The sequence below is a fragment of the Microchirus variegatus genome (genome assembly GCF_963457635.1).
Source record: "Microchirus variegatus genome assembly, chromosome: 19".
Lineage (NCBI taxonomy): Eukaryota > Metazoa > Chordata > Actinopteri > Pleuronectiformes > Soleidae > Microchirus > Microchirus variegatus.
In genome coordinates, this window is record NC_139820.1 from 382,628 (window position 1) to 396,787 (window position 14,160).

The 14,160-nt window shown below is 45.8% G+C and overlaps 2 protein-coding genes across 2 annotated transcripts; one reads left to right on the forward strand and one right to left on the reverse strand.

Annotated features, from left to right (window-relative positions):
• Positions 1-644: 644 nt before the first annotated feature.
• gpr137bb (G protein-coupled receptor 137Bb) lies at positions 645-3,541 on the forward strand (the record flags this gene model as incomplete). The annotated part of the gene is made up of 7 exons (XM_083905549.1): positions 645-1,064; positions 1,834-1,883; positions 1,975-2,197; positions 2,732-2,881; positions 2,974-3,102; positions 3,198-3,319; positions 3,427-3,541. 7 exons carry the CDS (start codon positions 645-647, stop codon positions 3,539-3,541), a joined length of 1,209 nt encoding a protein of 402 aa, XP_083761675.1.
• Positions 3,542-4,923: 1,382 nt separating this feature from the next.
• On the reverse strand, positions 4,924-13,801 carry ero1b (endoplasmic reticulum oxidoreductase 1 beta). The gene is made up of 15 exons (XM_083905886.1): positions 13,355-13,801; positions 11,157-11,276; positions 10,979-11,062; positions 10,827-10,868; positions 10,050-10,132; positions 9,434-9,507; positions 9,206-9,326; positions 8,931-8,977; positions 8,747-8,785; positions 8,304-8,396; positions 7,966-8,212; positions 6,865-6,934; positions 6,704-6,790; positions 6,376-6,509; positions 4,924-6,132 (listed from the first exon to the last, which is right to left on the reverse strand). Exons 1-15 carry the CDS (start codon positions 13,526-13,528, stop codon positions 6,072-6,074), a joined length of 1,476 nt encoding a protein of 491 aa, XP_083762012.1. The 5' UTR covers positions 13,529-13,801; the 3' UTR covers positions 4,924-6,071.
• Between the last annotated feature and the right edge of the window lie 359 nt (positions 13,802-14,160).

Below are 14,160 nucleotides of genomic sequence, written 5' to 3' on the forward strand. Positions count from 1 at the left end.
GAAGGAGTGAGGGAGGAGAGAGAGGGTTAAAGGTGCACTTTCAAAATAAAAGTCTTTGTGTCTCAATTAACAATCCTTAAGATCCTTCAAAATAAAACACACACACACACACATTCATTCATGTGCGTCACAGGCGTACATATACGTCACGCTGATGCCCCGCCCACCACAGCTGATCGGTGTCTGTCTGTGCTGCCCTCTGCTGGACACACACGTGTTATACAGCACACTGTGTTTAATGATGTTGGATTATGTTTTAATCTACAGTCAGATTAAAATAATAATAATAATAATAATGATAATAATAATGATAATAATAATAATAACAATAATATCAAAAATAATAATAATAATAATAATAATAGTGTCGGTTGTTCATGATTTATTTCATTTATAAAATTGTTTAATAAATAAGAATAAATAAGCCCCGCCCCCTCTTTCTCTGCAGCATCCTCCTCCAGCTCAGCCAATCACGTGCAGAGCCGTCGACCACGTGACCGAGCTGAGCCGCCGCCGTTCACAGTCCACGAGGCACCGGCAGAAAAGTGGGCGGAGCCTGTGCTCATCCTCCCTCAGTGTGATGATGATGTTTTACTCTTCATCTTCACACACACACACACACACACACACACTCTGATGAGGTGATGGAGGGAGACCCGGCACCGCAGCACCTCCTCTCCTCCTCTTCCTCTTCCTCCTCTTCCTCCTCCTCCTCCTCCTCGCACCTCCTCCCGCCTCCTCCCACGCTCTCCGCGGCGGTTCCTCCGGTGGTGAAGCTCGGTATTACCGCGGTCTACACCGTGTTTTATTCGCTCCTCTTCGCCTTCGTGTACGCGCAGCTGTGGCTCGTGCTGCGTTACCGCCACAAACGCTTCAGTTATCAGACTTCCTTCCTGTTCCTGTGTTTGATGTGGGCCGCGCTGCGCGCGCTCCTCTTCTCCTTCTACTTCAGAGACTGCGTCACCGCCAACGCGCTCGCGCCGTTCGCCTTCTGGCTCCTCTACTGTTTCCCGGTTTGTCTGCAGTTCTTCACTCTGAGCCTCATGAACCTCTACTGCGCACAGGTGAGCGGGGGGCGGGGCCGGGGGGGCGGGGCCGGCACGTGACGTCACGTGTGTCTGGTGAGGGGTTTTCACCGGTAGTAGCCACACCCACCACTGACTCCGCCTCCGTGCGTTTACGTGAGAAACGAATGACTCGGCATTATTAAATGACGGCGTCGAGACAAGAAAACACGTACGAAACATCGCATTTGTGCATATGAAACATCACGTCCGTACGTACAAAACGATGCGTTTGTACTCACAAAAAACATGTTCATACGTACGAAACATTGCATTCGTACGTGCAAAATATCGCATTCTTACTCACGAAACATCACGTTCATACTTATGTAAACATCACATTCGTACGAAACATCGCATTTGTAAGTACAAAACATTGCGTTCGTATGCACGACACGTCATGTTCGTACATATGTAACATCGCGTTCGTACGCACAAAACATCGCATTCGTACACACAAAACATGTTCATGCGTACAAAATAACGCATTTGTATGCACGATACATCATGTTCGTACATATGAAACATCGCATTCATACATACACAACATCGCGTTCTTACTCACGAAACATCACGTTCATACATACGAAACAAAGAATACACGTTAAAACATCAACGATGCAGCTTGAAAATCTTTGAATAAATAACTGTGCTGATCATTTCTCGCTGTGGCCACAGGGGGGCGCCACAGCACTGCAGAATCCAGACTAGCTTCACAGGTGCAGATATCTGGAGACACTTCCTGTCTAATCCTTGTCTTTTGTCGCAGGTTTACTTTAAGGCTAAGTCCAAGTACGCTCCTGCTCTGCTCAAGTACAGGTAACGTCTGCGAACTCCGTTAGCTTCCTTTGTAGCTTCAGGAGTTAGCGATTAGCCGAGTTTGACGTAAAGACTGTGTCCATCCCCACAGACTCCCTCTGTACCTGGTCTTCCTCGGCGTCAGCGTCCTCTTCCTCGTGGTGAACCTGGTCTGTGCTCTGCTGGTGAAGACGACCGCCGCCGACGTCAAGACCGTGGTTCTGGTCCGAGTCGCCGTCAACGACAGTCTGTTCGTCGTCTGCGCCGTCTCTCTGTCCGTCTGCCTCTACAAGGTCGCCAAGATGTCGCTGGCTAACATTTACCTGGAGTCAAAGGTGAGTCTTAGGGTTTCTGGATCTGATCCTAGACCTGCAGGGAAGTCCAGACAGGATCCAGAGATGCCACCCAACATCCATCCAAAAGAACTGGTCCAAAAGACTTGATCCAAAAGAACTGGTCCAAAAAGAATGGATTCAAAACATTTGATTCAAAACATTTGATCCAAAAGAACTGGTCCAAAAGAACTGATCTGAAATAGCTGATCCAAATGAACAGATCCAAAAGATTTGATCCAAAAGAACTGGTCCAAAAGATTTGATCCAAAAGATTTGATCCTAAAGAACTGGTCCAAAATAACTGGTCCAAAAGATTTGATTCAAAAGAATTGATCCAAAAGAACTGGTCCAAAAGAATTGATCCAAAAGATTTGATCCAAAATAACTGGTCCAAAATAATTGATCCAAAACGTTTGATCTAAACGAACTGATCCAAAAGAGTTAATCCGTACATTTTCGAGAGCTCACGTCGGAAAGGGCCGATGTTTGTTGCGTCTCGTATGTTAAATTCGTACGTTAATTCGTGTGTTTCAGGGGACGTCGGTGTGTCAGGTGACTCTGATCGGCCTCATGGTGGTGCTGCTCTACGCCTCCAGAGCCTGTTACAACCTGGTGGTGCTCGCCCTCGCCGACATCCGGACTGTCAACTCCTTCGACTACGACTGGTACAACGTCTCGGACCAGGTGAGGGTCACATGTTCTTAAGTTACCCCCTGACCTCTGACCCCTGACCTCTGACCTCTGACCTCTGACCCCTGACCCGTTTCTGCCTGCAGGCGGACTTGCGTTCGTCGCTGGGTGACGGCGGTTACGTGGTGTTCGGGGTGATCCTGTTTGTGTGGGAGCTGCTGCCGACCTCGCTGGTCGTCTTCTTCTTCCGGGTCCGCCGGCCTCCTCAGGACCGGGTCAGTCCACCTGACCGGGGTCACACGACCACGACCGCTCTTTTTAACGTTACGTTTTTCTTACGTTTTTTTTCCCCATCTTGTTTTGTCGGCAGAGTTCGGCCGGGATCCCAAACCACATCCTTTCGTCCCGCGGTTACTTCTTCGACAACCCGCGCCGCTACGACAGCGACGATGACCTAGCGTGGAGCATTCCTCCCCAGAATGCATCGGCGAGGTAGCGACGTTAGCGCCGGTCACAATTTCACTGTGTTTTCTCAATAGTTCGTGGCAATGAATTCTGGGTAAAGTTGTGACTGCGATGTTTTTGGTTTTTTTCGACAGTCTTTCGTCGGACTGTTACGATTGGAGCAGCCGCCACAGCAGCTTCACCGTCCACACCGGCGCCGACGACCAGCGCCTGACCGCCACCGCCGGAGAGCTCCACCCCTACCCGTGACTCCGCCCCCCTCTGCACTTCTTGTTTGTTTATCGTCACTCACGTTTGTCACAGCGTAGAAAAAAACGTAGAAAAGACGCGAGGATGTTTGAAGAGGATTCCTACACGGATCTCACACACACACACACACACACACTGCAGCGCCACCATCAGGCCAACGACTGCAGTGGAAACTCGTACTGATTCTAGCATTACAGCTAGTTTTGCTAACTAGCAAGCAAATCTAGCCAGTGCGATAAAGTCAGAAGCAGATGCTAATCTACTGATATTAGCAAGCTAATCTGGTTTAATAAACAGTGTTAGCATTACTGCTAGCTTGCAAACTACCAGGCTAACTTGGTTTGATAGACACTGTTACCATTATCGCTAGTTTTTCGAACTAGCATGTTAATCTCGTTTTAATAAACAGCATTAGCATTACTGCTAGTCTGCTAATTAGCAAGCTAACTTGGTTTGATAAACACTGTTAGCACTGAAATGTTTGTCGTAAACTCACCGTAGCAGCAGCTGTTAGCCGTCGATTCTCAGGGCAGCCATTTTGGAATCGCGAACTCTGCGGGAGCGCGAAGAGCGCGAGCTGCGCCTTTAGCTTGAGTTTGCCGAACGTTTTGAACATGCGATGGTTTCCATGGTAACCCCGTGTAGGAACTCTGCTTCAGAGAACGTCCGTGTTTGTGTGAAACAAAAAAAAACGTTATCGTGACGAACGTTTAAAGAATCATTCACTCACTCATTCATTCATGTCAAATAATGAACTTAAGTGTTTTATTTTGAAAGGACAGGAATCATTAAGTGTGTAAACAACAATAACTTATGAAAATCAAAAACGAAAGTAAAGATATTTTTAAAAATGAAAAAAAAAACTACCTGACACTGAGGAAAGCAACGGATTGGTTGAAAGGATTGGAGGGGGCGGGGCTTGTGTGTGGTTAACGTGGAAATGACGTAAACTCTATATTTGTAACAGGTTTTTGTAAATGATTTGTACAGTTTGTGTTTTCCTGTTTGTGTGTTTGGTGACTCACAAAAACAACAACAACAATAAAAGGACAAAGTTCTTCTGGTCGTCACGACAACAATGTTTTCAATCTATAACCCACTGTATACAGTACATACACATATACTTATACACATATATATGTATATATGTGAGAACAGGATGAATATGTATATATATATATATATATGTGTGTGTATATAAAAACAATCAGAGCTCAGTTCAGTTAGAAATATTTATTCCTCTTTTCAAATAAATATAATCAACAGGTTCATACATTAACATGGTCAAACATATATATATACACATGTATATATACATGTGTATATATATATATATATATATACGTATACATTTATGTATGTATATACTCCGGGATCTGAAGGGGAAAAAAACTGGACAGATTTGGATGAAAAAATGATTTGTAAAGTGTTTTAGTTTTTAAGGCTGGTGTGACACACACACACACACACACACACACACACACACACACACACACACACACACACACACACACACACACACACACACACACACACACACTATGACCTAACATTAATGATTAAATTGTCACCATGTTTTTTTCAGAATTAAAGCATGTATTTATTTAAACGTCGTAACAGTGATTTCTCTAAACTGTAACTACAGAAAAGTCTCCGCCTCAATCAAAAGTGAACGTAATTCCGAAAAAAATAAAGAAAAAATAAAAATTCTTCGTAGCTAGGCGAACTGAAAATTAGCATTTGGCGTGTTAGCTTCGAACACGTGCAGAATATTCCGTCTGCGACCGATAAAAACGTAGAACTAAAACGTCTCGAGAATCAAGTCATAGTCCATGAGTTTATAGCTGCAACTGCTGACACACACACACACACACACACACACACACACACACAGGCTCCGCCCCCTCACTGCGACAGATTTAAACCTATTTTTCAATTTTCGTTTTTTTTTTTAAACGTGCAAAAATCATAAAATAAACATACAAATGACAGTCAAATGACAAGCTAACGTCACTAACACTCGTGCTAATGGTGCGTGAATAAACATCGTACAAAGCAGGTGCGAATTTCGTATCCGTCGACGCCCACTACGACCAAATCGTCAGCTAAATTCCAGCGCTACTTTGTAGCTAATGGTAACTCCTCGCACACACACACACACACGAACATACCTAGCTAGCTAGCATGAACAGGCAGATTGGTCCAAACAGGAAATGGAGAAAAAAAAAAAAAAACAGGCAGCGCGGCAGCGACGTCACGACATTCGGAGTCACAAACGTCAGGATCAGGGTCAAGAGGGGTCAAAGGTCAGAGTCCGACAGGATGTGATGTCAGCAGAGGGGGCGGGATCAGCAGAGTACGACTCGGTCACTTCCTGAAGTGGACGTTTGGGAGGGAGAATGAGAATTATGGGATGTCACCGCTGATCCCGTCCACCCAGAATCATAATAGCGTATTTTCTCCCGGCTCAGGTGCAGTTCTCTGGGCACCAGCGCCACCTGCTGGCCAGGTGAAGCATCGTCAGCTCCTGTTACCTCTTCTCCTGCAGCAGCTGGCGGAAGTTGTGGAGCTGGTGGATACTGGTGGACAAGCTGAGGGGCGGGGCCAGACAGAGAGGGGCGGGGCCAGACAGAGAGGGGCGGGGCCAGACAGAGAGGGGCGGGGACAGACAGAGAAGGGTGGGGACAAGACAGAGAAGGGCGGGGCCAGACAGAGAGGGGCGGAGACAACGCGTCAACAGCCAATCAGCAGACAGATTCCACGACATTTTTTTGTCGTTTTTCTAGTTTCACTAAAGAATTATTGAGCCGTAGCTTTAACGTTAGCGTACGTACCGTCCGAAGGCGTTCATCAGAGCTACGATCTCCTGCCGCGTTAGCTGGAAACCTTTAGACGAACCGTGTTCCGGAAGATTCTTAATCTCTTTCTCAGAGAAGAGGATCTTCAGAGCCGTGCCCAGACCCTGAATCTGCAGAAAACAAAAATAATACAATCACAAAAGTTATTTTAAGAATATTTTAAGGGTTTAATATGTTTAAAATGTCTTTTAGTCAATAAAAATGTAGTTATAACTGTGGCGACGCTGCCAAAAACTGCTCCAAATGTTCCTAATTGTGTTGTTGTTTCAGCACCTAGTGGCCGTCTGAGGAAGTGCACCCTCACCTGCAGTTTCCCCCACAGACGACATTTGCTGCAGCCGACACAGTCTGTGATTCTGGAGATGTTCTTGAAATGGAGGCGAAATTCCTCCTGAGGAGAAACGACCACGTCAGCAAAAACAAAAACATCCTCACAAACACTTGACAAACATCAGCGACTCTAACCTTCAGCGTCTTGGCCTCCATTTTGTGTCCAGCGAACATGGACTTCTCATCAAAGTGTAAAGGAAAAGATCTGGAAGAGAAGAAGGAACAGTTTAAGTCCTTCACCAAAGACCACAGAGAAAACACAGGAGCTGCTGGTCCTCTGCTGCCTCCTGTGGTCACTTTGTGTCACTGAAGTAAGTCTAAATTAAATACTTTAGAGACACTTTAGAGTGAGTGACTTTGGTGCGAGAGAGTGAGTGACTTTGGAGCGAGAGAGTGAGTGACTTTGGTGCGGGAGAGTGAGTGACTTTGGTGCGAGAGAGTGAGTGACTTTGGAGCGAGAGAGTGAGTGACTTTGGTGCGGGAGAGTGAGTGACTTTGGTGTGTGAGAGTGAGTGACATTGGTGTGTGAGAGTGAGTGACTTTGGTGTGTGAGAGTGAGTGACTTTGGTGTGGGAGAGTGAGTGACTTTGGTGTGAGAGAGTGAGTGACTTTGGTGTGGGAGATGTCCAGAGTTCTGGTTCTGGTCTGGTCTGGTGTGGTCTGGTTCTGGTTCTGGTCTGGTCTGGTCTGGTCTGGTCTAGTCTGGTTCTGGTCTGGTCTGGTTCTGGTTCTGGTTCTGGTTCTGGTCTGGTTCTGGTTCTGGTCTGGTCTGGTTCTGGTCCTGGTCTGGTCTGGTTCTGGTTCTGGTCTGGTTCTGGTCTGGTCTGGTTCTGGTTCTGGTTCTGGTTCTGGTTCTGGTTCTGGTCTGGTTCTGGTCTGGTCTGGTTCTGGTTCTGGTCCTGGTCTGGTCTGGTCTGGTTCTGGTTCTGGTTCTGGTCTGGTTCTGGTCTGGTTCTGGTTCTGGTTCTGGTCTTGTCTGGTTCTGGTTCTGGTTCTGGTTCTGGTCCTGGTCTGGTCTGGTCTGGTTCTGTTCTGTTCTGGTCTGGTTCTGGTCTGGTCTGGTTCTGGTTCTGGGTCTGGTCTGGTTCTGGTTCTGGTTCTGGTCTGGTCTGGTCTGGTTCTGTTCTGGTTCTGGTCTGGTTCTGGTTCTGGTTCTGGTCTGGTCTGGTTCTGGTTCTGGTTCTGGTCTGGTTCTGGTCTGGTGTGGTCTGGTCTGGTCTGGTCTGCATATCTTACTTGATCTGGTTAAAGACCTGCAGCAGCAGTTCCTTGGTGTCCTCGTCCTCCTGAGTGTTCCCTGTGTACAGGTGGACGATGGCTCGCTCAAAGTACGGCGCCACCTTGTAAAGCGCCCTGAGCTCGATCAGATACAGGAAGTAGAGGTTCTTGAGGCGTCGCGTGCCCTCGCCCTTCGTCTCGCCGTCATCGAAGCGCTGACGGAACTCACGGACGTTAGGACCCCACACTGAGGGACCCCAGCCCTCTGAGGAGGTCACACACACACACACACAGTTACCACCTTTCTAATCACTCAGACATTATGACAGATTATGACAGATTAGGATTATTGTTACCGTCCAGCAGGTACTGAGCAGACAGGTGGATGTTGATGCTGCTGTGGAGGCCGGAGATTAATCTGTAAAACACTCTCTTCTCCAAACACAAGCCTGGAGACAAAGATGAGATTTAACTACAGGATTAAACCCAGGAACATGGACTTTTAACATGTTAAATCTGGTTGTCTTTAAATGATCCCAGTTAATCTGATGATAATCTGATGATAATCTGATGATAATCTGATCTTAATCTGATGAAAATCTGATGATAATCTGATGATAATCTGATGATAATCTGATCTTAATCTGATGATAATCTGATGATAATCTGATCTTAATCTGATGATAATCTGATGATAATCTGATCTTAATCTGATGATAATCTGATGATAATCTGATCTTAATCTGATGATAATCTGATGATAATCCCACAGCGTCAGACAAATGAAGTGAAAAATCACCTTCGAGCCACTTATAGAAGCCTTCACCATCATCGTCTCCTGAGGACACACACACACACACACACACACACATAAGAACATCAGGTGAAAGGAAACACAGATGATTGGATGATGAGAATGATGATGATACTGAGGCTCCGCCCCTCCCAGGCTCCGCCCCTCTCTCTCTTGTGTATAAACTGACCTCTGGTTGGAGCCAGAGGGTTCAGAGGTCGGTACACTGATCTGGGTCTGTGCACACACACACACACACACACACACACACACACACACACAACATTACTTAGGGAATAAAAGGATTAATGTGTGAGTGAGTGAGTGAGTGAATGTGAATGTGAATGTGAATGAGTGAGTGAGTGTGAGTGAGTGAGTGTGAGTGAGTGAATGTGAATATGTGAGTGAGTGAATGTGAGTGAGTGAATGAGTGAATGTGAGTGAGTGAGTGAGTGAATGTCTAACTTGAAGCAGTTCTCCTCATAGATGCTGTTCCACACTCTCCAGGCTGAAGAACCTTTGTATCCAGTGAATCGTTCAGGGTTCAGCAGCAGATCAACATACTCAGAGTCTGGAGACGTTTCATCTGTGAGGAAATATATGACAATGATCACAAATATCATCATCATTATTTAACTTAATATACACGTGAATCCACTCAGGTGCTGTGGGGGGGGGGGTAACCATCCTCACCATCCAATTCACAGAAGTGATCCTGGGCGTCGTCGTGTCTCGCCCAATCAGCAAACGCCTGTTTACTCTGGTTACTGAGACACACACACACACACACACACACACACACACACACACACACACACACACACGCACACACACGCACACACGAAGAAGATAAACCATGAAACCATGAAGACAGTCTGTGTGTGTAATGTGACTGTGTCTCCAGCAGGGGGATGTATTGAGACAGAGAAATAGATCATGTATAAAGCAGTCAGATCAAAAGAAATCATAATAAAAATAGTTGTGAAGCGTAACTAATGTTTTATAACCGTTTTTAACTATTTATCTATAAAAACTTTGAGTTCAACAAGAGATACGCTCGTTGGTGAGTTTCATGACATCGTTCCTCACTTCCTCCTCTTCCTCACTTCCTCATCACTGTTTTTACGAGCAGCCATTTGACTGCCAAATAACGAGCTCGTCTACACGTCCACCATGAGACTGACTGCCAAATAATGAGCCGTTCTATCAGTTTCTCAGGGTGAGTCTATCGTAGCAGCAGCAGGAACATGTGTTTAACCACCAGCTGCTGAGTGTGTGTGTGCGTGTGTGTGTGTGTGCGTGCGGTCACCTCAGCGTGCTGTTGATGGCGCCGAGCTCCTGCGCCTGCTCACACTCGGACATGTCCGTCACGGTGTTAGCTGCCTGAGAATACTGAGACAGACAGAAAGCGTGTTAGCATGTCAGGCTAACAACAACAACAACAACAACGATGCTAACACGACAAAATAAGTTCATGTTCATCCACGCCGAAAAGCAACGCCATGGTTTTCAAAATAAAAGTCTCAGTTCACGTTCGTCCACGCTGAAAAGCAACGCCGTGGTTTTCAAAATAAAAGTCTCAGTTTATGTTCATCCAGGCTGAGACGCGACACCGTGGTTTTCAAAATAAAAGTTTCCATGACTGTTCATCCATACAAAGAAGGTTTTAAAACTAAAACAGGAAATCAAGTAGAACCAGTTTGTCACGGTTCAGTGCACGCACACGCGCACGCGCGCACACACACACACACACACACACACACACACACACAGTATAACCAGTGACTTTTCAAAGTAATGGTCTCGACTGAGACCGAGTTCAAATGTCCAAACACGTTTGATTCATGACAAGACAAACATGGAGCGCTGGCAAACACTCGCTCTGTGCATGGAAACTGTTCAGAGATAAGCTGAGTGTGAGTGTGTGTGTGTGTGTGTGTGTGTGTGTGTGTGTGGTAACAGGGGAAATGCTGGAACAAAAGCAGCTGCTTCAAACACAATTCCTTTATGACTTCAGATCATTTGCAGTTGTTCAGCTTATTTTCTTAGCTTAGAAACACAGACACAGATCAGTTTGACCTCTGACCTTGTTGTAGTTCCCAGACTTGATGCCGACAGGAATCTTACTCTGCAGAAACAAACAAACAAACACACAAACAAACATGTAGATGTTCAGGAGGAGACGTTCATGAAGTGTGACTCTGCTAACACAGCACAAAGACAGGGTTGACCTCTGACCTCAGGACAGGGCTCCACGTGACAGTCTTTGATGGAGCAGTGTCCGTCATCAGGCCAGAACGGACAAGGTCGCTTCAAGTTCACCTGAAGAAGAAAGAAAAACACACGTCAAACTCATCTGACTGTGTGTGTGTGCGTGTGCGTGTGCGTGTGTGTGTGTGTGCGTGTGTGCTCTGACCCTGTAGTATCTGAAGTAGTCTCTCTCTATCAGTTTCCTGACTCGAGGGTAAAGCTTGAAGTTGTTGAAGACGTCGATGCTTTCAACGTCACAGACGCAGTCGTCCAGGACACCAGTGAGCTGAAAGACAGCAGTGAGACAGGTGAGACAGGTGAGACACCAGTGAGCTGAAAGACACCAGTGAGACAGGTGAGACAGGTGAGACACCAGTGAGACAGGTGAGACAGGTGAGACACCAGTGAGCTGAAAGACAGCAGTGAGACAGGTGAGACAGGTGAGACACCAATGAGCTGAAAGACACCAGTGAGACAGGTGAGACACCAGTGAGACAGGTGAGAGACAGGTGAGACACCAGTGAGATGAAAGACAGCAGTGACACAGGTGAGACATGTGAGACACAGGTGAGACATATCGTTACTTAAATATCGTGATAATATCTTGGCGTTAATACACAGTTCTGTGTATTTCATGTGAACTTAAGAGCATTATTTGTCTGTCCTCTTTATAAAGCTGCTGATAATCAAACAGACATCTGAGCTCTGACGCTGTTCAATGACCTGAACATTAGAATAATCAAATATTATATCAGATTATCACAGGGATTATGTGATTTAATCTCACCTGTTTTGACTATCACAGGTGACTGTACGGGTTAATAAAAACAGGTTCATTCACACTATAATCTGCTGTAATTAGACAAACCAAACACTTAGAAATCCTTAAGATTACAATGAAAAACAAAATTAAATTAGGTTTTAATGAACTGAGTAACTGAAGAAAGCAGAAAATATTCACATTTAAGAAGCTGGAAAATCGCAGAAACTGATGTTATTTCATAAAAAACTGCTCATTAAAGCTTAAACTAAGACCATTATTTCTCTTAAAGTTAGACTTTTGTCGTTGTTGTTGTCGTGTGCATCACAGCTCAGCTTCAGTCCAAACATATGGAAGCAACGTGAGCTCATTTCCCTTTTTAAAGAGTTAAAACGAGTTAAAACGCAAACATTTCACCACTATTTTGGTTCAAAGTCATTTTCCTCGGCTAATATTAGTATAGTATACGAGTATTTTTTCGACACAAACTTTAATTTAATCGCTTACGGAAACAGTTCACGATTCGTTTAGTAATCCGTTAATAATAGAATAATAGACTTCAGATATCAAAAACGTACATTCGACTCCTGTTATTTGAAGCGTTTACATGTAAATCTGAACTGAAAAGTCACTACAAAGTTATGTTTGGGGGACCCAAAAGAAGTCGCCCGTGACCCATATGGGGGTCCCGAACCAGACTCTGGGACCCCCGGGACCACAAAGGTGGTCTGACCTGTAAGTGCAGCAGCTGACCCAGAGTCACCAGAGACGTGAGGAGAATCAGTCCAGTTAGCGAGGTCCAAAACAGCCTCATCTGTGCGTCCTGTCTGCCACTGTGTGTGTGTGTGTGATCATCACTGAACCACATGTGACCCCTGTGACCCCGCCCCCCTCAGCTGTCACAACACTAACCCCGCCCCCACCGCCCCCGCCGGCTCCTGTCAGCTGTGTAGTCCTCTGCTGTGCCAGTGATGCTGAGAGCAGTGGCGCACAGGACTACAAGTCCCCGCCCACCACCCCCCACCAGAACCCGGAAGTGGCCGGCGCAGCCAATCAGAGGACACCACGCTTTTCTAGTCAGCGTTCAGCTCGAACCGTAAACCATCACAAACGTGTCCTAAAAACACGACTTTCCCCGCGTCCTTTTATGTATTTATGTGTTTATTTGCCCCCAGAGTTCACCGTGACGCCTCAAAATGGCGGACACGTCACCAGACTGTGAGCCAGCTAGCATAAAACGCACTTTCCAAATATTGAAAAGCGTATGATTTAAATCATTTTTGCCGCTGTAACGCGTCTAGTTTTACCAGACTTACGTGCTTTTACTTGTAATTAAAGACGCTCCTATTGTTAATAAATGCACTATTTAACATATATTCTGTTTTTGTATTACACAATTTAACGTTTGAGCTAGCATCACACACACACACATAAACAAGGGCAGTGACGTCACATGAATGTGACAGTAAAAAATGCTAGAAAACTTCCTGGTCTGACAAAATGTCGTCTTACAAAAACACAATAAAAGCCGGGGTTTAAGACTTTAGGAATAAAGACGGCGTTGGTTTACACGGATCCCCGGGTAGGGGGGCGGTTACACTCACGTGGCAGAGGCAGCTCTGCTCCGGCGTCGCCGATTCTGAGCCGCCGCCGCTCGGGTGATCGCTCTGCGGGGTTGGGGGTTCTAGGTTGTCGCGTTGGAACCAGCCCCAAACAAAGTTCCCGAAGAACCAGGCTAGGAGCAAAACAGCGAACGCCCGCAAAGCTACTCTCCACATCACTCCCTGTGCTGGCGGGCGCCGGTGGACGAATAAAAATCAGAGAAAAATCAGCGGGACTTCCGCAGCTCGTCCTCCCGCTGCTGCTGCTGCTGTCGGGGAAGCTAACCACAGGAGCTTCTTCGGGCTAGCTGAAGCTAGCATCCGCAGGCTAACAGTGTCAGAGCGGCTGTGTGTGTGTGGAGTGAGCACCCCGGTGTATGAGCGCCCTCACGCGGACATTTGGAGCTCTCACTCCCGCCTCACAGAACCGAGGTCCGAGAAAAGTTTCCGTCCGGGCTTCAACTCCACTGTCACATTAGCATAACAACCGCTGCTGCTACTTCCGCTCGAAACTGTCAAAACAAAATTTTCTACGGAAGCCCAGAGAAAGCAGAAAAAAGAAAAAGAAAAGAAAAAAAGACAATCCATCATTCATCATCAGGAAATTCTGACTAAAGTTTAAACAAATATTCTACTTACAGAATATAATGAAATGTTAAATATATAAATACATAAATAAATAAATAAATAAATAAGTAAATGCTTTACATGTATTTATTTATTTATTGATATGTCAGGTATGGTCCTCCATACTCACAGACCCAAACCAGAGCTGCCAAAAACAACAACAATAACTACAAAATAAAAGC